The sequence below is a fragment of the Spermophilus citellus genome (assembly GCF_964194105.1).
Source record: "Spermophilus citellus genome assembly, chromosome: 13".
Classification (NCBI taxonomy): Eukaryota; Metazoa; Chordata; class Mammalia; order Rodentia; family Sciuridae; genus Spermophilus; species Spermophilus citellus.
This window is the reverse complement of record NC_138193.1, coordinates 107,807,247-107,833,409: the sequence shown is the minus strand read 5'-3', so window position 1 is coordinate 107,833,409 and position 26,163 is coordinate 107,807,247. Positions and strand designations below refer to the sequence as shown.

The 26,163-nt window shown below is 49.1% G+C and overlaps 1 protein-coding gene across 1 annotated transcript; it reads left to right on the top strand.

Annotated features, from left to right (window-relative positions):
• The first annotated feature begins 31 nt into the window (after positions 1-31).
• Positions 32-25,560, top strand: TRIB2 (tribbles pseudokinase 2). The gene is made up of 3 exons (XM_081264670.1): positions 32-1,454; positions 6,168-6,460; positions 23,190-25,560. The coding sequence occupies exons 1-3, from the start codon at positions 1,185-1,187 to the stop codon at positions 23,656-23,658; spliced, it is 1,032 nt and encodes a 343-aa protein (XP_081120796.1). The 5' UTR covers positions 32-1,184; the 3' UTR covers positions 23,659-25,560.
• The last annotated feature ends 603 nt before the right edge of the window (positions 25,561-26,163 follow it).

Genomic DNA, 26,163 nt, shown 5'->3' with positions numbered 1-26,163 from the left:
GAAGAAGAAGAAGAAGAAGAAGAAGAAGAAGAAGAAGAAGAAGAAGAAGAAAAGCCGTCAATTTTCTCCAAAACAAACCCCGCCGAGCAATTTGGGTTGAGGGCAGTGGGAGACGGAGTGGTTGCAAATTATTCCAAGGCTAGATCCAGTTCTCCAGCTGGAAAGGAACGCCGCGGGTTGGCAGAGCCGGGGAAGCTTTCCCTTCCAGTTCCCGCTGGACCCCCGGAAGCTGGTGCCTGGGAAATCGGAGACCATTGATCCTCCTTGGTCCCCGCCCGCACTTCTGGCTTCATTCGGAGGAAGATCCGGAACGCGGGCAAGTGGCGACAGCATGAGCCTGTTCTGACCTCCGCGCCGCGGGCCAAGCCCTGGGCTTTGTCGCGGTACCTGCGCCCGGCGGGGAGGCAACTCTGCCCAGCTTTTGCAATCTTTTGTTGGCAGCTCTGACCGCTCCAAGTTAAATGATCCCTTGCTATTTTTCTTTTTTTGTGTGTTTGTTTAATTTTTTGGAGAGCTCTTGCGATCTTGGAAAAGCCTGAGACGCCATCTACAGTTAAAACGTAGGTAACTGCCCTCTCCGGCACCCCCCCTTCCACGCCCCCCACCCTTTCCACCAAAAAAGGGGGTGCAGCGCGGATTCTGGCTGCCGTGCGTCGCGAGCCGGTAGACCCGTGCTTATTTCCTTTTTTCTTTTTGTTTGGTTTCTAACGCGTGGAGACTCAGCCTCCGCCGTGCGCTTCCCGAAGACTACACAAACTACAGCCGGGCTTCTCCGCCCCGTCTGCGATTCGGAAGGCTGCCTGGGGTTCGCTTCGGGAAACCCGGCGCTGCAGCTCTCCACCTTAACATTCCGGTTACTCATCTACATCCAGTTGGGAAAAGAGAGAGAAAAACTAAAAAGTGAGGCGATTCTGCACATCGCTGGCTGCTTTGGGGTAACAAAAGGACCCGGGTTGCCTTTCGACGGAGCACCCCCCCCCCCCCCGGGAGCCCGGCTCTGAGCTGACGAGGTGCTCGCGGAGCCCATCGGGGCTTCCAACTCTTTCTCCACATAACCCCTCTCCATCCCCTCCCCTCTGGTTCCTTTTTTTCTACCGGTGGCACCGAGGCGCCTGCAGCCGCACTCGCCTGCGACTCCTCTCTCCAGCGGGTTTTTTTGTTTGTCGTGTGCGATCCCCACACTCATGAACATACACAGGTCTACCCCCATCACAATAGCGAGATATGGGAGATCGCGGAACAAAACCCAGGATTTCGAAGAGTTGTCGTCTATAAGGTCCGCCGAACCCAGCCAGAGTTTCAGCCCGAACCTCGGCTCCCCGAGCCCGCCGGAGACTCCGAACTTGTCGCATTGCGTTTCTTGCATCGGAAAATACTTATTGTTGGAACCTCTGGAGGGAGACCACGTTTTTCGTGCTGTGCATCTGCACAGCGGAGAGGAACTGGTGTGCAAGGTAAAGAGCCCGGGGTTTGGTTTTGCTTTTTGTCTTTTTTTTTTTTTTTTTTTTTTTTTTTTTAAATTATTTTATTGTTGGTTGTTCATTGTCTTTTGAAAAGGTTTCCCGGCCCTTTGGAAGTGGCAGTCGGGGGCGGGAGGTCGCCAAGCCTTCGACCCTGGGGGAGGGAGATTCGCGGGATAATTATCCGTGGCCTCGTTAAATGGTTTTGTTTATTTATTTGTCCATGTTGGACTAGTTGAGAAGTTTTTAGACCATTGCAGACAATGGAGCGTGCTGCAGCGGGGGCGTTTTGGGGAGAGCCCGAGGTGGGGAGGGCGGCGAGACTGCGCGGGGGCACGGACGCGCGTGCTCCCCGAGGCTCGTGGAGCTCGGTGCGCGGGGCCGGCTGCAGCTGCCCAGGGGATTTCTCCCTCTGTCGATCCCCCTCCCCTCCCCACGCGAATAGGGAATCCCCCGCTCATTTAAGACACTGAGGACTTGGTTCCTTTAGCAGCCATTGTTCTTAGGAGCTTGCAGGTGTTAAACCTTTGTTCCAAAGGTGCCCTTTAAAAGCGACACAGAGAGGTGTCCCTTCTGGCTGAGCCCAGGGCCCCAGCGCGGAGAAGGAGTTTACAAAGATCTTTCTTTTGCCTGGAGCTTGGAAATGAGGATTGGGGTGGCAATCCAAGCCGCCTGCTCACCTTGGGTGAACAGTGAATCCTTTGGGTTGGTCTAGTCTTTTTTCCTCATCTCCAGACTATCTTGCCAGCACGTTTTCCTGATCCTTATTCCTCATCCCCCCTCCACACACCTTTGCCTGCAAGGTTTTGAGGCTAGCATTTGGAGCCCCTTGGAATTGGGGTGCTGATACAGAGATGGATACTTCAGTTTCCTTTTTGTCTTTGACCCTGAACAGTGACTGGCTTGTGTATGCATGTGTGTGTCTTTGTGTGCACTCAGGGCATCAGAGGAGGGATGAGAAGGGGAATTGTTGCAAAAAAAAAAAAAAAAATTTTTTTTTTTTAAAGACTCCAGTGGAGCATAATGCTACCCAGAATTGGACATAGATCAAGAATTCATTCTCACTTAATTTTGGATTTGCTCACTGTTTTTTTTTTTTTTTTCCTTCGGGTGGGGGTGTGCAGTGAGGATACCGTGCTGCTTTTGAAATGGGCGCTGTCCTGCACATCTGTGTTACAAATAATGCATCACACTTTTCCCATTAACCAGAGTCTGCTTTGTGGAATAACCTTATTTCGTACCGAACTGGAGTATTCCATAGCAAAAATTGAGTTAGTGGAGATCTCTAGTTAGTTTTGTGATTGTTCAGTTCAGACCTTAGGTGAAATCAGACTCTTTAAATATTGCTCTTTGCTTGTACCAAACATTTGGTATTTTGCATCTTTTCCGTTTTATACAGACTCACTGCAACTGTTCCCGGTTAAACAAAATTCAGTAGGTGGCTCAGAGCTGGATTGAATTCTCCAAGTCCTGCAAGGTTGCACAATAGGCTAGGCATCCTCTGAAATGAATGAATTCCACAGAGCTGCCACTCTGTTCTGAAATATGCACATCACCCAACAGTGAGTGTTTTCGCTCCTTTTGCTCAACTTCAGTGAGGCATTTTAATATTTTTCGAAGGCTGGAGATGCTTTGAAGTAAAGAGACTGTGCAGCCAAATTCTGCAGGAACTTCTTGCTGGTATTTCTTTGTTTAAAATCAGAGAAGTCTCTGGCCTCTGCTTGCTCTTTCTCCCTTCAGGTCCTTCAAGAGATATTTCACTGTAGGCTGACCTTTCAGTGTCATTTGCACACTTGCTCTCTGGCCTAAAACTGTCCTTAATCTGCTGGTTTAGTTATTGCAAAGATTGGATCAGCCCCTCACCAATTACAGTGTGGCTGCAAGTGGATTTAAGTGCAGTATCATTGTTCTGCTTGACAGAGGTCATCCCTGGGAGGCACAGCAGCGTCTGTTTTCCTGCCTTTCTACCAGAGGTGATGCGGGTGACTTCTGCAGACAGAGCTGTGTATATCCTAGGGAGCCAAGTGAGTTTTATAAAGCTGCATCTATGAACTGCCTTGAGAGACACATGGAGGGTTCTTAGATCACTTCAAGGCTCAGGGAAATCTAATCATTGAATCATATTCCTTTTGATGTTTCAGAACATGAGGTTCATGTTTCTTAGCTCTGTGCTGACCCAAGAAAAAAGTCTTTAAAAACAGAATGGAAAGGTGCTATTCACCACAGAGGACTACATAGAGAATTCTGTAGGACACTCTGGGGATAGGGATTCCAGGGACATTTAAACAAAATGATCCAGCCTGTTTATTGTCTCCCATGTGCCTACTTTGGCTAAGCAAGTGGAGGAAGGAGCTTTAGGGGGTCTTTAGCTGTATCATTTTCATAGAAATGCTGGTAGCTACTGTGCAGACTAACATAAGTACTGTCTTGGCAGAAAGAGCACTTTCTTTTTGCAAACATTATTAATGGTGGCCTAATCTCACAGCCTTATCTGAACTGTCATATTATATAACTAAGGTTCCAAATTAAACATTTGAAAGAAGCTGGCAACCAGGCTTAAGGCTTGATTTTGCACTTGAAGGTGATGGTTTAAATACCAATCCAAGCCCATAAATGCCTGTTACAGCCACTAATAAAAGTTTGGCTCCTTCCCATTGGGAAAGCATAAGTACTTCTTTTATTTTTCATTTCTGTCCACCATCTTGGAATTTGGTATCTTCTACAAAGGGTATAGCTGCATTTTGAAGCTGCCACTAATGTGTTAGATTGTTGTTTTCTTTTTTGAATTCTATGTCCATTCAGTTTTTCAGTATTGAGCAAGGATAATAGGCTAAACATGCTAAGTCAAAAGCACCTTTTATTTTTTAAAAAGGCAACTGGAAACAGGAAGTATATTGTAAATAACCATAACTCGAGGCCCTGGCAGCAAGATCCTGCAGCCTGGCTCTTCAGAGCAGATCAGGCTCATTATATAATACAGTGTCAGTAGCCCCTGCAAAGCGTTTATTCCTGTATGAATTTTCTGAGGCTTTCCCGCATTCTGTTGCCTGCAGTCTGGGTATTGAAGTTGACTCAAGCATTTCAGATCCTAATTGAACGGGCCTCTGAGGTCACTGCTCTGAGGTCATCATTTGACAGTATCAGGGTGTGATTTGTGGTCTCTGGAGAGGCTGAAGTATTCATTCTTAAATTCTAGGGTGCAGTGGCAGCAGCTGTGTGCTTTCCTCAGCGCCTCATTATGGTTCATTCACAAGGATGCTGTTAACTTTGCTTCCTCAGCCCCAGTTAGCACCAGCCCCCTTGAGGTTCTTATTGTCCCCGTTTGACTCACAGATTTTTTTTTTTTTAAATGCTTAGAGTGACTGAACTCTTGGATTCCTAAATGGCAGCCTCTGTCCCTGAATGAGCTCCAGAAGGCTTGGGATCCCTTTACAGGAAATCTAATATTGTGCATGTATTTGAGCTGGGTGCTGTCAGCCAAGAGGGGCAGTTTTAATCAGATTCCTGGGTGGAATCAGGATCCAGGAAAGGTTGATGGCATTTAAGTCGGCGTCTTCATTTGGTAGAGAGGGGGTGTCTAGTGACCCTGTGCTGGTGGCTGAGCCAGGATTAGTGTCCAGTGGTTCACACTCCTGTGTTTTCTCACCACATTGCAAAATGGTGATCATGGACAGTATGTTCTCACTTAATAAAGCCATTTAAGAAGCTCAGTGTTTGCAAACTGATAACATAAAGGGTGCTGTTGGCGTTCCTCCTGTGGATTCTCTTGAGCCATGATCCCTTTCACCTGCCCTCATTCGTTACACCCCTGGTACCCTCCTCTCACCCTGGTACCCTCTCTCTCACCTCTGTCCCTGTCCTGGGAAGCAAGGACAGCCAGGTCCAACCCAGGCACTTGTGCTGCTGATTTAACTCAGGTCTTGAATGAAAACTTCCTTTCCAACCTCGGAAATTCTCTGTAGTGTTCATTTCAGTTAGGTCTCTTTCGAAAGGTATTGATGGTACATTTTCTTTTTAAGCAACAATGAGGTGGCATTTCACAGGCTAATTCTGATTCATGGAAAATCATTGCATAACTGGTTCATTGAGTTAGATATCCGTGGAGGGAAGAGGGATGCAGTCGGCTTCTCCATTGACAAGGCCTGCGGCCTGTTCTCAGCTCTGCCACTGGGGGCACGAGTTTTGTCTTCTTTTTTGAGCCTCAATTTCCGCCTCTGCAAAATGAACATGCTGAATTTAGAAAACCATTAGGCATGGTAGGGGGTATTAGTTGTTGCGTTAGGATGCTTATTGATGTGCATTTCTTTATTTCTCTTTTCTTTGAAGGAAATAAGATATTGTCCATGCTTCTTGGGGTGTGTCACTTTCTGATCTTGCCTTAGTACTTGGAAAAGCAGAGGCAACTGGGCTAAAGGGGACAGTGATAAAACTTAACATTTGTATGCTGCCTTCGCTTTCTCTTATAATCCTCCCAACACCAAGTGAAGAGTGATTTGCTTATTTTTCACATGACAGCTTGGAGAATCAGATAAGTCAGAGCACTCACTTCTTCAGTGCCCCAGAGCTGACAGCAGACAGGTCTGATACGATCAGGGTCCGAGTTTGGTGTACTGTCATATTAAACACATGCCTGTGGGAGGTGTTAGTGTTGTGAGCTTCCGGGGTGTAGGAGGAGCCTCTGATTTGCTCTTGTTACTCCTGTTCTAGGTGTTTGAGATCAGCTGCTACCAGGAGTCCCTGGCCCCCTGCTTTTGCTTGTCTGCCCACAGCAACATCAACCAAATCACGGAGATCCTCCTGGGTGAGACCAAAGCCTATGTGTTCTTCGAGCGAAGCTATGGGGACATGCATTCCTTTGTGCGTACCTGCAAGAAGCTGAGGGAGGAGGAGGCAGCCAGACTGTTCTACCAGATCGCGTCGGCCGTGGCCCACTGTCACGACGGGGGCCTGGTGCTGCGGGACCTCAAGCTGCGGAAATTCATCTTCAAGGATGAAGAGCGGTAAGGCTCAGTCCTCTTCAGATGTGTGTGTGTGGGACCGGCTGCTCCTGGCAGTCACGGGAAAGGTTGCAATGAACACTTTTTTGCTGACTGAGGTCCGGGTGAGGGCAAGGAAACAGGAGGTCAGAGAGCAGAGCATGGCAGTGTTTAAGTGCCATCAGAAAATAAGTACCGCTGTTCTAAGGTGTCATTGAATGTGGGGTAGTCAGTGACCTGGCGAGTGTGTGTGGTTTCTTGTCATGAACTCTTCAGGTGCCGGCAAACCAGGGTGGCATTTTCAATGCCACCGAAGACAGGACTTTTAAAAAATGCTATACCCCCCAAACACTGCCTAGAATCGGTTGTTTGTAATTCAGTCACTCCTTCAATAGCTACTTCCAAGCCTGTATTATGTGTGAATCACAGTTCTCAGCATTATGAATAGCAGATGAATTAGAGCCACCTGCCTTCTGAGAGTGTTGCACCTCTTAACAGAGGTGAATTCCTGGATCCCATGGGAGCTGGGGTGGTGGGGGATGCCACTTTCAATTAGGAATTAAAGGGATAAGAGGGGTTTTGCAGAAGAGGAGGGTGACTGGGTTGCTAAGGCTTGCAAGGTGAACGTATCCCGTGCAGCGTGTTGAGGACCGCCCTCCAGGTGAGGAGACTGCAGTTGTAATGCGTGCCTGTGACATTTGCAGTGATTTCAGGAAGCAGCTGCACAGGACGCTGGGCATCTGGATTCCATTCATGGTTCTGCCATGAACTCATTACTTTCTATGTAGCAAACCCCACTGGGACTTTGCTTTCTCTTCCAGCTGACTTTGGTTGTAAAAACTCCTTTGAGTCACTTTTTTTTTTTTTATGAATATGCTTTTTTAGAAGGATGAAGGCCACAGAGTCATATGCATTGATCACTGTATTCTAAGAATTACTTTCTAAGTGGCTTTACTTACTGGTGTCATGGAGTCTTAGGACTGCCTTGAAAAAAGAGGTCAGTGGAATAGAGGACCCACCGTCACAGAGTCATCCTGGGACATAATGTGGATCATCTGATGGCGGGGCCAGTACCCTTGTTCTTTTAGTTACTCAGCAACATGCTTTGCTTGCCTTCCGTGGTTCAGGCACAGCCCTGTGATCAGAGCTTTCCAGTCGGGTGGCCATCGAGCCCAGTGGCCTGTGACAATTTCAGGCTATGGCTTAGAGAAGTCCAAGGACACCCAGATGAGTGAGATCCAGCAATGTGTGCCTTGTTATTTTAAATCATTATTATTTTTTATGTGCTTTTGAATCTCCGTCGTTTGAGCTAATTGAGAAGTTAGTGTTTGGCAAGCTCGTTGGTATGAACAAAGGGAGAGGGCCTGTGGTTACTCAACCCAAATGCCATTTTCATGGTGGTGATATTCCAGCTGCAGAGGCAAAGAGCAGAAGGCGTCTGTGCTTCCTGGGCTGCAGAAGGTGGCAATTTTTCCATGTTTTTATCCACAGAGGGGACTCATGGGCAGCTAGTATTCTGGTTATTGATTTTGATGCCTTTACCCTTATTGACACACTGAAGAAGGGAGACTCTTCTAAGATTCGCATGTGGGACCGACCCTCACATTTTCTGTTCTGCAGACTAGGCGTTTCTGCCCTTGGAACCTGGAGACCCAGGTCCTTACCCTGGTCTTGATTTTAATGGCCTTTGTGGCCTTGGACACCTCCCCAACACACACACACACACACACACACACACACACAACTTTCTCGTCCCTCTGTGTGGCTCTGCTCTCCTGGCTCTAAGTTCTTCTGCTGCTGAGCGCCGGCAGAATACCCATGAAGGTGTTCTCTTGCCGCTCTGTGTTACACCTCTCTGGAGATTTAATAACCTCACCTACAGAAACAGGAGATGATGTCTTTGGCCTCTTACTATACTGCTACACTTCAGCTTACTTGAGTCTGAAAGTTGGAGAGGCAGGTGTCCTTTGGTCCATGTTGGAGTGGAGCTCTGCAACACGGAGTGGGAGGTTTCACCTAGAAAGAGCAGAAGTGGGAGGAGGTTCTCCAGCAAGTCAGCGGCTGAGCTCTTGAGAAATCCATTTGCCTGGGGTGGGGGTGGGGGGCGTGTGCACACCCTAGCCAGGCCCTCCCTTAGATCTGCTCCTATAAGCCTCTCCTTTGACTGTCTCCTTGGAGAAGGGTTTCCAGACCTCAGTGAGTATGGCGTGGCCTGCCCAAGGATAGCAACTGTGTGTTCATGCAGTGAGCCGATGTCATAGAACACGGGAGCAGGCGAGGACCCCGAGGTTCCAGCACACCGTGCTTCCTCCGTCTCCTTTGGCTGTTTCCCTCAGTGTGGACAGCTAGCTGGAAGCAGGTGATGGCCTCAGGTCGGACTGCAGGGTCCCTATTGTGGGCTGTTCCCCTGGGCTCACTCCTCCTTTCTGAGAAGATTTGTAAGGGTGCTGAGGAGGAGTGTAGCAGAGCCGGAATCCTGATGACCCCTGGCCCAGAGAAGAAAGACCAAGGTGCAGGAGACTTCCTAACTGAGGACCAGGGTCCGTGACATTCAGTCCGGGGATGTGTTTGAACTGTGAAGGAGCTCACCACGTGTTCTGTGTGAGCGAGAAACCAGAGGAACCCAGTGGAGCAGACACGTGAGAGCAGAATATTAAACTTGAAGGGTAAAGAGCTTTCCACCATCAGGAACCAGTCACACGGAGACTGGCAGGAGAGCTCCTACAGCCACACAGCCCTGCAGCCTGAACAGTTGTCACAGCCCTGTGGGACCCTCATTAAGGATGGCATTCCCCATCTGACTGGTGAGGTTACTGGGCCGCACAGGGCTCCAGGTCACATCCAGTGTGTGGAGGCAGCCAGCCTGGAATCTCTCAGTCCCCCAGCACTGCCCCCATCATGCTGCGTTCCCAGTGGGCTTGCCGCTGGGCGAGGACACGTGTTTCTGTCTGGGCAGTTTTGCCAAGGTCACTTCTGTGTTCAAGGACACTCTAAGCGTTCTCATCAGTGGCTAATAGAAACTTCTCTCCTCATGCACCTATCAACTTTTTGTGAAAGGGGACTAATGCCTAGTCTCCTGTTTTCTTCTTATCATTGTTTTGTTTTGTAACCTCTTGATTTCAGAATGTGAAACGTCTGGTTCTGTCACTCAGCATATTTCTGCCTCTCTGTTTCCTGGCTTTGCTGAGTTTCGCAAAGGAGTCTGTGAGTTTATTTTGCCTGGAGAGTGGCCTGCACACAGCAGGTGCCCACGCTTCCCGAGGGGACTCCTGATCTCACTAGGGCCAGGGCACCAGGAGCTCTTGACACGCATCCTAATTGTGGCACCTTCAGTAGAGTTACCAGCTCTATTGGGTTGAATCTGAAAGAGTTTTGAAAACTTAAACCCTGGTGTCTGTGTCTATTTTCTGACGTCTGATTCATTCATGAGAAAAGTGTAGAGGCAGGTTGGCTGCGCAGCATCATCAGACACCTCACTGATATATCCGCCTTTTCTTTCAAGGACGTGCTCCTTGTCCTTCCGTGATCTTGAGCCCCATGAAAGATGGAGGAGCAGGTAGTGGAACCACCATTCGGAACAGGACTGCTCGTGAGCCGATGGCTCTTGCAAAAGCTGTACATTGCAGAAGTTCCTAGCTATGCCACCTGGGCCATCCCTGAGCACATCCTTAGGGATCTGGAGCAGCACCTTGGGTTCAGTCCACACCGTAGCTTTGGAAACATTGTTCTTGGGTGGCACAGGCAGTGCCCTTGTGCTGAATGGGCAGCAGCTCAGATTCTTCCACATCCGTTTTCCTGGGATCTGGGTTCTAGATTCAAATGCTGGCTCTACTACCTGTTGGTTGCCTGGGCTTGGACAAGTCTTTGAATATTTCTGAGCTGTGGTTTCCTCAAAGCAGAAATGATAATGACATCCCTGGAAAGTAGGTGTGAGTATTAACTGGGATGCTGCTGTGATTCATGGGTAGCACAGGCACCCTAAAGTGGCAGCTGTGTCTGGAGTCATTGAGAAACACCACCAGTAGAGATCACAGCCCTCGGGACTCCCTGAAGAACAAGGTCTCTCTGTGGCAGCCTTCTCTGTGAACCTCGTAAGCGTAGGTTCAGATTTAGGCCATACCCTCCTCCTTTCTGTTTAATTACAATCACTAAATCAATGCTAAGAGGTTGACCTGTGGGTCAAGTGCATCTGATGGGAGCCTGTTGCTCAGGAAGGCAGGAGAGTTGACCAGCTGCAAGGGGAGGGGGTGACAAGGATACTGTCCGGCCTGGACCGGCCTCTGTGTCTCGGGCTCTGGGCTGCTCCTCCTCTCCACCCCATGATGTTTCTGCATGGCAGAGCACCCCTACTTTGTTCTCATTGCTTAAAGGGTAAAATCTCACGATCCATAAGCATGGAGCAGCATTGTGAGAAAGTGGATCCCACCTCTGTGGAACTCACCCTGGGCACACTCTTCGCACCCACAGTTTCTGCAGTCAGATCTGAGATGGTGTGTGTGAGTGGCCAGGGTCAGCCTGCAGGGCAGGGCCCTGATTCTGATAGAAGGTAGAGTATTTCCCCAAATCTCCAAAGAGGGTACCCGATGCCCTCCTGCCTCGGTCTCCTATGGGGTTGGGATGATCTGCTGGCACAGCCTGATGTTAAGGGCCTGGAGTTTCAGTCTGGGCCTCAAGGGAAGGGCTGGGCTTGGGAGAAGGCCTGCTGCTTCCTGCAGAGTGAGAGCTGCCCAGTGGGTTCTGCTCCCTGCCCTTGCATACTACCTAACTCCTGTGCCAGACCTCCTCATGGGTAAAGTGGTAAAAAGAAGATGGTCGTAGAATTAAAGGAATTAACACAAGGAAACTCAGTGGTTGGACATAATCAGCTGTATGCTGACCTTAGTCTCCCCACTACCTCACATCTCCTTGTGGTGACAAAGGACTGGGTCTGTGTATGGCCAGTGGAGGATGGGAAGAGCCCCTTATTGGAGGCACACCCTTGGGCTGCCTAGGATGAGCTGGTGGGCCATTGTTCCCGCAGCAATCCTGCTTGGTTTTGTCCACTGGGTTTCTTCCTGGGGACAGGGCTTCTTGCCACTCCGCCCCCCAGTCTCGGATCAGTGTTGACATTTCCTCACACAGAAATGTCTCATGTGAACCGAGAAACATGCCTCTTTACATGTCTCTTCTTTGGTTAAAAGATCTTTATCTCTTGACATGGCAGGTTTCATTTTCTCTGCAGGGTGGAAGCCGGTCAGTGCCTGCCTCTGCCAAATGGCAGCTGGGAGCCTCCGCAGGAACTGAGGGCAGGGGCCTTTTGGTGTAATGAGTGCCCACTGGGCCTCCCTGAGGCTGGAGGCATTTCCACCTACCCCCAGCGAGGAGGTCAAGGCTGTCCTTCTCAGGAGTGGGTTTCTGCATGGGCTCTTCCTTAGATCTTCCAGTTGCCTCCCACGAGGCTTTAGTATCTCACCAAGTGCTGAGGGTGGAGGCGAGGAGCTCAATTCAGATATAGCCTTTCTTTCATTAAGAGCTGTACACATTTTTTCAAGTTGCAGGCAGCCCGTGTTTTAGGAAAACACCTTGCACTTTTTGCTTTGAAGGAACAGAGCTCCTGGGAAATTCCCTTCTCTATGTCGACTAACTGTCCTTGAGACATTGCCAGCCCTGGGGCCACTGCCCTGCCCCTGCTCCCCAGGGTAGGTAGGTGTCCTTCCCTCACAGCATCCCTTTGCCTCCGGGGTACCTCATGTCCTACTCTGCTCTCATGGTCCATGTGTGCATCTCTGGACTATCCTTGTCCCCTGCCCTGATGGACCAGGAGCTTCCTAGGACAGAGACTTTCATGGCACTTGGATCACAGTGGACATGGCTCTATGTTGACTCAATGAAAATCTCCTTTTTTGGGTAAGAGCCGCTCAGACTGGATTCTCATGACAGGAAGAGAGAGGCAGAGATGGAGATCATTTGCAAGTAGGTCCTTGCCTGGAGCTGGAGCCCAGAAAAGTGGAATCCCCATGGAGACATCTTTTCAAAGAGAGCTGTTTTCCAAGTCAGACGTCGAGTGAGAAATTAACCCATCAGTCTCATTTTGATTAAATGATTGATGCCTACGTGATATCTATTTAAGACACTGTTTTCGGTGTCTAAAGCAGGCTGTAATTTTATTTAGGAAGGGCTTTGCTGATCACAGAGAAGACTGAGCTTGCTCAGAAGATTGAGCTTGTTTAGAAATAGAGAAAACAGTGGCTACGCTGGCAGGATTTTTGGCCTGGCTGTTTGCTACTTGGTCGGTTAGCTGTGGACTCGTCTAGGGCCACTGGGAAACCAGGAAGAGCACACAGTGGTGAGATTCTTGATGCCTCCATTTAGCTCTAGGATCTTGGTCTAGTGCCTCTGAGGTCAGTGGGGATAATGCATATAAAGGGCATTGGAGGTTCTTAAGAATGCGGCTGTCACTGCTTTTAGTTGTCATCTTGTGGCTTCCAGCCTCATCCGTGGAGATTCATCTATTCATTCAATAATTACTTATTAAACACTGGTTGTGTGTCAGACACTATCCTAGATGCTGGAGATATGGCAGTGCTGAGCCAGACAGAAACCCTGCCCCCATAGGACCTACATGTCCGTGAAATAATATCCAGGCCTCACAAGCATCAGAGTGTACTTACTATAGCACTTAAATTAACTGATTAAATTCTAGGTGTTTTTGAATTACCCGATTTAAGCCCAGTGAGTGCTCTTATTATCACCGGTTTACAGATGAGGAAATTGAAGCCCCTGTTTTACAACCCCTGGATGGCATACCTGGGCTTTGTTACTCAGATAGATGGCCCTGAGCCCAGGCTGTCTAGTGAAAGAGTGTCTTCAGGAAAAAATACCCAAGTTAGATAATAAAAAACTGCATCTTGTTCCCAACCCTCAGAAAGAATGTTCCTAGGCAGTTGAGCACCGAGTTGCTCCAGGAGAACTGACCAGTGGAGTCCGCGTGGAGCAGATGGTTTTCTGAGCAGTCAGAACATCACTGGGTCCACCAGTCAGCCGACCCTGTGGGCAGTCCCCAGGTCTCATTCCAGTTTATGGGGTGGGTTTTATTTTCTTCACAGAACTGTGAGATGGGGTCCATCATCTTTCTACCACGCCTTGAATAGAACTCAGCATTGTCATTTGATGAAATGGATGTATGAGCAGCCCTCCTGCCCCCAAAGCAAAAATGTTATAGACTAGCCCCCCTCTCTACCATTAGCAGTGGAAGGCAGAGTGTGGAAATGCAGTCTGAAGGTCCTTTCCCCACCACTAGTGTGATTTTCTTCTAAGTGACAAAAACAGAATTTAGCCTATTCAGACTCTCTTCGGGCTGGGGGCATTGCAGTTCTTAAGCAGAGTCACCCTGAGGTGTCCTGAGCTACATCCAGGCAGAAGGTTGGAGCTGAGGGGAGGGGGCTCTTGCACACAGGATGCTAAATTGCAGACATTTATTAAGCACCTACTAGTCCTGTTCACAGCTAGTCCTTGCAGATGGAAGAAACCATGGGATAATTATTTCACAATTTCCCGCAGTGGAAGGGTGTGGAGGGAGGTCATATCAGGGGGGATGGGCTTCTGAGTCTGGTAGGACAGGGAGGTTCCTGTAAGTGAGCCAAGCCAAGCGGCAGGAAGGATCTGGTGCAGGAGGAAAGTGCCTCTGGAAGATCATCCAGGGGAGGAAAAGACTGGCAGGAAAGCCGTGGGCTAGGGCCTTGACTCTATTCATCCCCGACCTTGAACTTGACCTGAAGCCCTGGAGGAGCCACTGACAGGTTTTCTAGGACAGGGACAAGGTCAAGATCTTGATTCTGGAAGCTCATATGGGGGACTGACCAGGAATGGCCAGACAGGGAGCTCGGCCTCTATTTCAGGGTGATGCTGCTTGAACTGGAACCTTGACTATGGAGCTGGGGGGGGGGGGCGGGTGTGCAGGGAGTTGGACTCATCCCTTTTGTCTTTAGGTGTGAAAGTAATCAGGAGGGCAAGGTCCTTACTCAAGCTTCCAGATGTGTTGGGAGCAGCACTGGTTTTCGGACCCCCTGTAGGTGCGCTCCGGTTTGGGGCATCGTCCAGGTGGAGCATGCTGTCTGGCTGGAGAGCATACCTGCCCTTGCTGCCCTCCACGAGCCCTGTCCTCCCCACCTAGGAAGCTCAGTAGCAGCAGCAGCACCACCTCTGGATGCTCCTGTCTAGCTCTGAGCTGCAGTAACTTCAATGAGAGTCAAATGGATTTATTCTGGGGAGGAAGGAGCTGCTTCAAATGCAGGGAGCAAGTGGAGAATGGAGCATTGATGGGGAATTCCCACCAATGCTGCGCTGTCCTGGGTTTCCCCATCTGTTTCCATGGTGAGCAGCGTCCTGAAGGCCCTGAAGCGTGCAGGCTGCCCTGTGTGGAGTTTTCCTGGAGGGCTTCCAGGTGGAATGACCCCCTGTCGACCCAGTTAGCCACAGTCGTCAGAGATGTACTCCCCACACTGGGCTCCATGGAAGTTGGGCAGCTGGTGCTACAGAGGACACCTGGGTACTTGGCCCCAACAGGGTTTCTCATCCCAACTCTGCTGTTTCCCAGAAGTTTCTTTCATGTTTCTAACCTGCAAGGGTCCCCGCTGTGACCTGGTGCATCCTATCAGGGCAAAGACACCCATCTTCCGGGTTTGCAAGTAATGAGAGGCTTGTTCTTTGTTCCACCTCATAGAACCAGCCAGCTGCCTCCCTGGGAGCCCCTCTTTAGCAACTTCCTCCCTCCTCCCTGACTTCCCCAGGGCCTCCCTGCCCCCCTGAGCCACCTGAGATTGCAGGAGGGTGGATTCGCTGAATGCACAGGCCTCAGTGGCTCTTGGGGAAGTCCATGCAGGTATGAATCCAGATGAAAGGGGGGCACCTGGTTTTGCATAGTTAAGTGGTGTGTCCCTCTCCAGTGGGGGCCTCTGAGTCAGCAGGATGCTCCCCTCAGGCCCCTCTAGCAGCTGCCTCAGGAGGGCTTTGTACTGCCCAACTGGACTCGCCACCAAGGTCACATTTAAGAGTGAGATCAGGCCACACCTGGCTGCAGTTATTTTCCCCCTGGCCTTCCCGGATCCTAGACCTGAAACCTTCCATGACTTTCTGAATATCACTGACCTCAGGCCACAGGACTTTCCCTCCCTGCCAGCCCCTTTGTCTGCTGAACTCCAGCCTCAGCCCCACCCTGGCCCACCCTGTTCCCATCTCTTGCTGCCAAGGACTCAGGGTGAGGCTTAAAGGTTTAAAAGCAAAGCACAATTTGCTGTGGGGGCTGTTTTTGCTATTATGGGCAGAACTCTCAGCTGTGAGGCTAAAACCCTGGGTTCGAATCCTAGCTCCTTCCTCCCTCACCAGATGACCTTGTACAGGTGGCAGCAGCTTCCTGTCTTCATCTGGGAAGTGCACAGGTCCAGCCCTGTCTGTCCACATGGCAGCTATAACTTACAACTGTTGGGTTCAGTGGTTTTGATGCGACGGAGGCTGAATAAGTGGGGCCCCACACTTGTCCCCATCCATTCAGGGTCCCCTTGAAAGTTGCTCCTTTTTTGATACTAAGTAAATCTGTGCTGTTGGTGCCAGGCTGTATTTGGAGAGGACAATGGTGTTAGAATCCTTCCAGCATGGATTCAGAACCCCCCCCCTTTTTTTTCAGTTACCCTGTATATGGGTTAGACTATTCAATTCTCTGCCTAGGATTCCTTCTTTGTTAGGAAGTACATCCATATCATAATCCAGCCTGTCGGAATCCTAGTATCTCTTAAATTCTTCATACACAGCTATTGTTCTTGTAAATGTAACCATTATTGTGATTATAGAAGGCCACACAGAAGCATTGTAGTCCTGTTAGCTTAACAATTAAAGGAAACCTTAAAATCAGACATTTAGAAGCTAGAAGAGGCCTCTTTAGGGCCTTGTTGCTGTTTGTTCTTACGTTGGAGAAGGGAAGCTGATGGAGCCAGTGGTCACTGCTATTTGGACTTAGTGGTGCTGTGGTGGGTGGGGGGACGGGGCTTTCAGGGCCCACCCATGATGTCCTGCAGCTAATGGGAAAGGAACCACATGCTGCTGGTCCTGGCTTCCCCACCTGGCACACCGTCTGGTGATAGAAAGCCCAGCACTGGGCCAGGCCATCAGTGAATACTTAGTGTGCCACGAGGAGTCCTTGTTCATTCAGCTGGTCAGGAGCAAAGCAGATGTCTACTTCCTACCAGATTGCAAAAGGCACTCAGCAGCTCAGTTTCTCTGGCCAAATGCATCCTGCCCTGGGCTCCTGCCTGCACAGGGATGTCTTCTCCTTAGAAGAAAACCACCGCCGTTTATAGCTGTGTGGTCACGACCATTGCGCCACTCTCACTTGTCACTTTCCAGAATCTTCCTTCTTTGTAGACCTTCTCTGGTTCTACCTGCCCTGCACGTCCCAGTTCCTTCACTCAGGACTGAAGGGCACACAGGCTGGGGCGGGAGCCAGGACAGGAACACAGGAAGAGATGTGGTCACAGCATTCCTATCCACTTCCACCTGCCTGGGGCCTGCCATTTGTATTCTCCTCTGTCTTCCCCACAGGCTCTGAGGTTGAAGGTGGGGTCTTCAGTTTAGTAGTAGGATCCATAGAGTTACCACCATTTTTTACAGATCTGCCCTGCTGGGCTCTCAGGGGAGTTTGTCCTGCATTATTTCATGGAATCTTTACAAACTGAGAGTGTGGCTGTTATTTTATGAGTCATAGGTGCATCCCCAATGCCCACTTGAGGAGCTCAAGCAGAGTAAATGCTCGAGGAGCGTCTTTAAAGCCTGAATGATTAGTGGGACATTTGAATTCCTAGGTCCACGGGTGCTTCTGGTGATTTTTATGAAAATCAACTAATTTGCTTGGGAAAATTATCATCCCTGGGGGATGTTTAGGGGACATCAGAAGTTTCAAGACTGTCCGTTCATTTCTACTCTAGCTTGTAGCTGCACCAGCTAAGGTCCTTTCTGTACATGGTTTGTCCTGTGGGGCAGTGAGGCCAGCATCCCTGCAGTCACCCAGCGGGTCCTCTGGCTCCGGAGCTGGGAAGCAGCGCCTGCCTGGCCTCCCTCTGCTCCCCACTGGAAGGCCCATGTTTAAAGACAGAATCCAGACCCAGTGCGTCAACCCTTGCCTGCAAGTGATGTAAACAAGGTCAGGGTGTTCTGAGAAGGAGGCAAGGTCGGAAGGCGCCCGCCCGCGAGAGCTGCGTTTCCTCCCCAGCTTTTCTCCAGGCTACTCTTCCCCCTTTCCTGCCCTGTCTAGGGTGCAGACAGTCGGCTGGAAGTGGGAAAGGCTCCTGACCCCAAAGCTGGCCAGGGAACATGTGCTGCACACTTGGAACTTTCTCTGCCCAGCAACCCTGGTGTCATCTGCCGAGTCTGCTGGGTAGGCAGATGGGGGCCAGTGTGAGAGCGGGGAGCCCCTGGCCCTGCCCAGCCTTGCCTGCCACCCTAGGAGCTCACTCAGCCTCTCCAGGGATCGGGCTTGTCATCCACAAAAAGGAAGCATATACCCGCCTTGGAAGCTTACCTCATGTCCTTGAGGAGAGCATATAAATATATACACATGAGCCTCCCTGGGTTTGGAACGCAGATGATGTTTCTCACTTGGAACTTAGTAACATTTAAGGCTAGAACTTGACTGGTGCCACTTCTGTATGTGCTTTGCTCTCTAGACTGCCTTGTTCTGCAGCATCTGTGCTGGACCAAATGAGACAAGCAGCTCTAGCCCAGCGTGCTATCACCCCAGCCTCTAAGGGAAGGGGGGTGGAGTGCCCCCTAGGTCAGCTTACAGCAGCTGGACTTTGGCAGCATGGGGAACGGTCTTGTTAGTTCGTTCTTGAATTCTTGAAGAGGTCCACTCCACTTGGGTGTTCATGGATAAGACAGACCTTGACCATTTTCTAAGGCCCTGATCTATGATATGGAGAAGGCCTTGGGGACAGGGGGTCAGGATGCTTTCAGTGTAGGGGCACTGCTTCCTGGTGGCGGGAGGAGAAAGTCAGAATCTACAGTTGTGATCTGGAAGGGGACAAGCAGGAACAGGACCACAGGTTTGGCTTGGCTTCATGTGGGAGGTCTGTTGGTTACAGGGCAGAGCCAAGAGCAAGGTCAGTGCAGGACCGGCTCCTTTGTTCTCATGGTGAATGACTGCTCAGGTGTGTCCAGGTGCTCAAGGTACAGCAGCAGCGTGGTGCTGCTCTGCATCCAGAGTGACCTCATCCCCATATCCAGGAGCTCCTGAGGGGAGGAGGAAGGATCACCAGAAATGGCAGTCGCAATAACATAGAGTATGCATGCCAGCCCCGTAATTCACTCCGGGTGCCGCCTTTCCCAGGGAGGGGGGATTGGGGTGCAGCCCAGCATGCTACCACCCCAGCCTCTAAGGGAAGGAGGGTGGAGTGCCCCCCTAGGTCACCAGCAAGGCCTCTGCCACATTTACTTGAGTAGACTTCAAGGACAGACCTGAGCACAGCTGGGGAGGGGCATCCCAAGCAGCAGGACAAGGCAGAGGCCCCTGTAGGGCCTTTGAGGAGCATCAAGGAGACTGGGATGAACAGAGGGAGTGCATTGAAGGGGAATGCAGGGGGTCATCCCACAGCCTTGGCAAAGAAATTGATCTGCATATGGGTGAGACCATGCAGGGCTTCCACACCCCTGGAGTGTTTTGTCAGGAACAGGGCCCCAGATTCCAAGACTCATGTCCCTCCCACTGACCTGCCCTGGTTACACAGGTGGGAGGGCCTCTTGTCTCTGTTTTTACTGTTCCCATAGCCTCTCTGCTGCCAAGCCAGGGAAGAGCTGTAAGGGTGAGGCCGGCTGGGAGATGCTATTGAGAAACCCCCAGGCCTGTGGTTGGGGTCCCTGCTCCTTGCCTCTCCCCACCGCTCTGCCCTTGGTGGCACTGACCCATCTCCATGCATCTCTGAACATCTGGCAAGGCTGGCGGGTCAGCTTCCCCAGCCCCCTTAGATTAGGAGGAGCAAGAGGAAGACAGATTTGTTTTTAATCGGCTCAATTCCAGATTAGCACAGATAGACCCTCCTATTTTTATAGGGCATTAGCCGCAGGGGCAGGAGAAGCACGTGTCTACTCTAGATGATAATAGAATACGGGTGCTCACATCAAGAAAAGACATGTTGTTGTGTATCACAGAATCCCAGAATGATAGAGCTGGCAGAGACATTACGGTTGCCTTGTCCAGATGGTTGCATGACAATGTGAATCTATTTCATTGCTAGCGAACCAACTGTACACTTAACAATGATAAGATGGTAAATTTTATGTAATGTATATTTTGCCACATTAAAACCTTTTTTAAAGCATTGCCGTCTCTGGCGCTTGTCTTTAAGCCTGAGAGATGCAGTTTGAGTGACCTGGTCTTAGACTCAGCTGGGGAGAGAGTAGGTGCTTGGAAATGTGCCTTTTAGGTGCAGGGATCAGTGGTCCAGATGCTGTGGGCCTGGTTGTGCCTCTACGTCCTGCTTGTCACTGTCACCTTCACAGCAAGCCTTTGTGGGGCTGATGGGATGGGAGCAACCAGGTTTAAGGCACCTGAGAACTTCCGGAACTCTGCAGGGCAATGCTCTGGCCAGGAGAGTTGGGGGGGACTCTGTTTCTGCTCAAGCCAAACTTGGTCTTTCACTCAAAATAACTGCAAGGCAGGAAAAGGAGAGTGCCAAAGGAGGCTCCTGGGTAAGGTGAGAGGCTGTGCCAGGAGGGCACAGGCAGAGGGTGGCTCTCAGTGTAGCCTAAACAAGTCACTCTGCATCCTGGTTCTCAGATTCCTCAACAGTACATTAGGCATGATGAATTGTGAGATATCAGCTTACTTAAGAAAGTATTTGCCGAAGGGAGGGAAGGGGGTATGAGAACAGGAAAGACGGTGGAATGAGATGGACATCATTACCCTAGGTACAGGTATGACTGCACATACGGTGTGACGCTGCATCATGTGCAACCAGAGAAATGAGAAGTTGTGCTGCAACTGTGTACAATGAATCAAAATGCATTCTGCTGTCATATATGTCTAATTAAAATAAATTTTTTAAAAATAATGAAGCAAAAAGCATGCAATGGAGGAAGGATAGCATCTTCAACAAATGGTGCTGGGAAAACTGGAAATCCATATGCATCAAAATGAAACTGAATCCCTTTCTCTCACCATGCACAAAAGTTAACTCAAAATGGATCAAGGAGCTTGATATCAAATCAGAGACACAGCGTCTGATAGAAGAAAAAGTTGGCTACGATCTACATACTGTGGGGTCGGGCCCCAAATTCCTCAATAGGACACCCATAGCACAAGAGTTAATAACTAGAATCAACAAATGGGACTTACTCAAACTAAAAAGTTTTTTCTCAGCAAAAGAAACAATAAGAGAGGTAAATAGGGAGCCTACGTCCTGGGAACAAATCTTTACTCCTCACACTTCAGATAGAGCCCTAATATCCAGAGTATACAAAGAACTCAAAAAATTAGACAATAAGATAACAAATAACCCAATCAACAGATGGGCCAAGGACCTGAACAGACAATTCTCAGAGGAGGACATACAATCAATCAACAAGCACATGAAAAAATGCTCAGCATCGCTAGCAGTCAGAGAAATGCAAATCAAAACCACCCTAAGATACCATCTCACTCCAGTAAGATTGGCAGCCATTAGGAAGTCAAACAACAAGTGCTGGCAAGGGTACACTTGCTCATTGTTGGTGGGACTGCAGATTGGTGCAGCCAATTTGGAAAGCAGTATGGAGATTTCTTGGAAAGTTGGGAATGGAACCACCATTTGACCCAGCTATTCCCCTTCTCGGTCTATTCCCTAAAGACCTAAAAAGAGCATGCTACAGGGACACTACTACATCGATGTTCATAGCAGCACAATTCACAATAGCAAGACTGTGGAACCAACCTAGATGCCCTTCAATAGATGAATGGATAAAAAAAATGTGGCATCTATACACAATGGAGTATTACTCTGCATTAAAAAATGACAAAATCATAGAATTTGGAGGGAAATGGATGGCATTAGAGCAGATTATGCTAAGTGAAGCTAGCCAATCCCTAAAAAACAAATGCCAAATGTCCTCTTTGATATAAGGAGAGTAACTAAGAACAGAGTAGGGACAAAGAGCATGAGAAGAAGATTAACATTAAACAGGGATAAGAGGTGGGAGGGAAAGCGAGAGGGAAGGGAAATTGCATGGAAATGGAAGGAGACCCTCATGGTTATACAAAATTACATACAAGAGGAAGTGAGGGGAAAGGGAAAAATAATACAAGGGGGAGAAATGAATTACAGTAGAGGGGGGTAGAGAGAGAAGAGGGGAGGGGAGGGGAGGGGAGGGGGGATAGTAGAGGATAGGAAAGGCAGCAGAATACAACAGACACTAGAATGGCAATATGTAAATCAATGGAAGTGTAACTGATGTGATTCTGCAATCTGTATACGGGGTAAAAATGGGAGTTCATAAGCCACGTGAATCAAAATGTGAAATATGATATATCAAGATCTATGTAATGTTTTGAACAACCAACAATAAAAAAAATAATGAAGCAAAGAATAAAGATCAAAGCAACAGAAATCCAACATACCAATTTTATCAATAATTGCATTAAATGTGAATGGATTAACTATAGAGTATTATATTTAAAAAAAAAAAAAAGCTTTTACCAGAAGGACTTTTTTATTTTGTACTCAATGATGATGTGAGTCTTGCTGGGCTTCAGTATAAGGTGCAATTTCTCTACCTCTTTTCCCAGCACATCAAGGAAAGTCCACATTCCCGTTGATAGTCCTGCAATCCTTAAGCAGCAGGAGGTGATTGGGGGCAGAGTGAGTGGTGAGAGAAAGATCTCGGGGTCTTGCTGCCACTGTCACAAACTTACACACACCCAGAAGCACAGGTGTGTGGCATGGGCAGGAGACGGAGGTAGCCCGAGTCTACTAGAAGTATCAGGTCAAGAACCAGACCTTGGGAGAGTGGCAGGTGGGACAGGAGACACATCCGCAGGAAATCAGGGAATAAGATTGAACCGATAGGAGGGTCTCAGCCTTGGAGGGGACAAGGTGATGGTACCCAGTCTTGGAGGGGACAAGGTGATGGTACTCAGTCCTGCTCAAACTGTCCCTGTTTCTGTTTCCATCCTAAAGAGGCTATTGGCAGAACAGAAAGAGCAACAGGGTCAACTGAGCACAGAGTAAAGTCTTTATTTCCCAGCTAAAAGGCTGTGAGCCTTGTTATTTTGATCTGTGAAATGGAATACTAAAATCCATACCTGACGGCAAACACTGGTGAGGCCAAACCGCACGATGAATGTGCACTTTGCAGCCTGCATCCTACCTTGTCAGGAAGTCATAGGCAGAGCTTGCGTGGATTTCCCAGTTGGTTCAGTCTCAGTTCGAATCCTGTGAGACCTATCATGATTTTGAGAAAATCACTCTTTTTGTTCCCTCATCACCAAGTCAGGGGTAATTGTAATGTCGTTGATGATTTGCTTAGTTGCTAAAGATTTGAATTCCCGAATAGATGATCAGTTTCAAGAAATGACCTTGCCGGTCTTGTCTCCTGCTGTGTCCGCAGCCCTGGAATAGTGTCATGGGTGGGGAGGAGGAGCAGATGGATGAATGGATGGACACAAATGAGCGGCCTTGGGAACACAGGCCCGGGAGCTGGGTCACCGTGCCTCCCTCCTCTCTCAGCAGCTCATGTCTTCCTGTCTTCCCTGCAGGACTCGGGTGAAGCTGGAAAGTCTGGAAGATGCCTACATCCTTCGGGGAGACGATGACTCCCTGTCCGACAAGCACGGCTGCCCGGCCTACGTCAGCCCCGAGATCCTGAACACCAGCGGCAGCTACTCGGGCAAGGCCGCGGACGTGTGGAGCTTGGGAGTGATGCTGTACACCATGTTGGTGGGCCGCTACCCTTTCCATGACATTGAGCCCAGTTCCCTCTTCAGCAAGATCCGCCGTGGCCAGTTCAACATTCCAGAGACTCTGTCGCCCAAGGCCAAGTGCCTCATCCGAAGCATCCTGCGGAGGGAGCCCTCCGAGCGGCTGACCTCGCAGGAAATCCTGGACCACCCTTGGTTTTCTACAGATTTTAGTGTCTCGAATTCAGGCTATGGTGCTAAGGAGGCGTCGGACCAGCTGGTGCCGGACGTCAACATGGAAGAGAACTTGGACCCTTTCTTTAACTGAGCTCACGTCCCCCAGAGACTTAGCGGGTACCAGGAGCGAGAGGGCCCCAGCAAGGAGTTCTTCCAGGGAACGCGGGGCCTGGCTGGGCAGCATGAGGGACACTCACTCTCACCTGTTTCTTGGATCAGAGAAGGAAGCCTTCAAGGAGCTGGCTGAACATGTAGCACAGGGCAAGAGAGGCGGGCAGGGGTGGGGTCGGGTGGACAGGAGCCCCCCAGCTTCTCCCCCCGGTGTAGCCTGGGAGACCACCCCTTGCCCACTGGGCTGCTTCCAGCCAACCCCACTTTTCATTTTGTTCAGAAAGTAGTTGCCGATCTTGATAGAATCAAAACTCTCTGCCTCAAACACATCTTGGCATTGTACTGTTAGCATTTAACTTCTTGTTATGATTCAGGGAAGGAACGATTGGCCGAGGAGGGTTTTTTTTTTTTTCTTTTTTATTCTTCTAAACAAGCCAACCACCTATGTGATAATCAATGGGATTCTCTCAAAAAAAATAATTCGGTGCACACAGTCTGACCTGAAACCTGGGTGCTACACTAAAGGAAAGCAGAAGTCCAGTTGGTGTCTCTTAATCACTCTCCTCAACTCATTTCTTCTAAACAGACTCTTTTAATGTCCTGCTTAGGAAATGACATGTTAAGGCTTTGCTCCCTGAAGGGGAAAAATGTGTCCTCACGGGCTCTCCTGTTTTGTGTCAACTGGTTTGTGGCAGGAAGCTATTAGAAGTCCAGCTTCCAGACGCATGACACTAGGGTAGCCGAAAGGGGAAGAAGAAAGGAAAAGAGAAGTTCAACTCCTGTTTGGTTTGTGTCCTTTGAAGGGTTTGCCTCGCAGGTCCCCCTCTTTGCTGAGTGACAGCAAGGGCCCAAGAAGGCGGGAAGCTCCTGGAACCCGGCAGTTGTGCGACTCTCTGATCTCAACTACACATTTTGTCTTTGCTTTATGGGAAACTAGTGGAATGAAACAGGTTGTCCCCCATGTATAAAACACAGGGCAGCTATTTAATTTTCTTTATGAAGAATGATCCCTTTGGCTCGGAAGGCCCTCTGGTTTGGACGGAAAAAGTGGGAAGGATGATAAGCTGAAAGCTTGGATGATATAAATAAAACATCCCTCTATCCCAATGCGCACCTTTGTATTTTCAAAAACTCTTCTATTTATTAAGGAAAATGTCACATTGTGATGTATTAAGCCAGTACTTCAATTACGGGTCGACTTGGGATGACATGTTACATGCTGTAGTTAACATTGGTAATTTCTTTCTTTTTTTCTTGTTTGAGTATCTCTGTCCCTGAAATAACCTTTTATTTGGCTTTTCTAGATAGCTTTATTTGATTTCGAGTGGCAAAATGTTTTTTATTATGGCTTTTCTATTGCTGTATGATAAAGAACTCTTTTGGCATAAGTATCTGTGTTCCCAGTACCTCAGTTGTTTGGATTTTACGGCCTGTATATGTTTTGTGAAATGGTCCTGTTTCGGGGTAGGTAACATGTGGACTCTAGTATGTAAATGTTACTTGAATCTGTGCTTCATGATAGTATGTGGCATGTATGTGCAGACTCTTGGATGCTTTCTGCCTGCTCAGCAGGAGCCCCTGTCCCCAGGAGGGCGGCTTCACGGTTCACAATCAGGAGACAAGGCGGCCATCGATTTGCCCTCGATTCTATTTTGATAATGGAGGTTAGAGAGGAGAGGCTTTTTTACCTTCGGAAGATGGTGCTGTGTCAAGAGGATCTTTTTTCTTCCCTCTCCCCTATTTTTTAAGTACCTTGTAGGAAGAAGGATTGGCGACGTGCATGGTGGGGATCGATGGCCTCTGGTGCTTTGTCCTGTATTTGGTTTAATGTTTTTGTCCTAATCTCTTCAATCAATAAAATTGTGCGTATTTAACTAAAATCCTGAGGCTCGGGAAGTGATGATTTTCTGGAAACCCCCTGATTGGTGGCACCAAACACCAACCCGGAGCTTGTATGTTCTCTAAGGTGTTCGCTCTGCAGGGAGGGGAACCACAGTCACTGTGGGTAAAAGCTGCCTTTGATCCTTTTGGGGCATCTGCTGGCCATGCAGGTGTAACAGCTCAGTGAATTAACCAGCCTCCCGAGGGATGAGTTACTTCCCATTACAGATTTGGAAATAAGCCCAGGAAGGTGCGTACCTGTCCAGGGTAAAACAGCCTTGAGGTGGCAGAACCAGGACTGCACACAGTCCATGTCATCCCAAGCTTGTTGACTTGATGACATTAGGGCACAGAGGTTCTCAGAGAGTCTAAAAGCAGCTCTGAAGCTGGGTGTGCTCGCCATGCCTCTAATCCTAGCAGCTCAGGAGGCTGAGGCAGGAGGATTGCATGTTCAAAGCCAGCCTCAGTAACAGGGAGGCGCTAAGCAGCCCAGTGAGACCCTGTCTCTAAATAAAATACCAAATAAGGCTGGGATGTGCCTCAGTGGTCATGTGCCCCTGAATTCAATCCCTGGCACCCCCTAAAAAAAGAAATAAAAAATAAA

What these genes read in the sequence shown, in the direction of transcription:
- TRIB2 (XM_081264670.1), top strand. Translation starts at nt 1,185, where the DNA reads ATGAACATACACAGGTCTACCCCCATCACAATAGCGAGATATGGGAGA. An exon ending in GAGAGGAACTGGTGTGCAAG is followed by an intron (nt 1,455 to 6,167) that starts GTAAAGAGCCCG and finishes CTCCTGTTCTAG; the next exon opens with GTGTTTGAGATCAGCTGCTA. An exon ending in ATCTTCAAGGATGAAGAGCG is followed by an intron (nt 6,461 to 23,189) that starts GTAAGGCTCAGT and finishes TCTTCCCTGCAG; the next exon opens with GACTCGGGTGAAGCTGGAAA.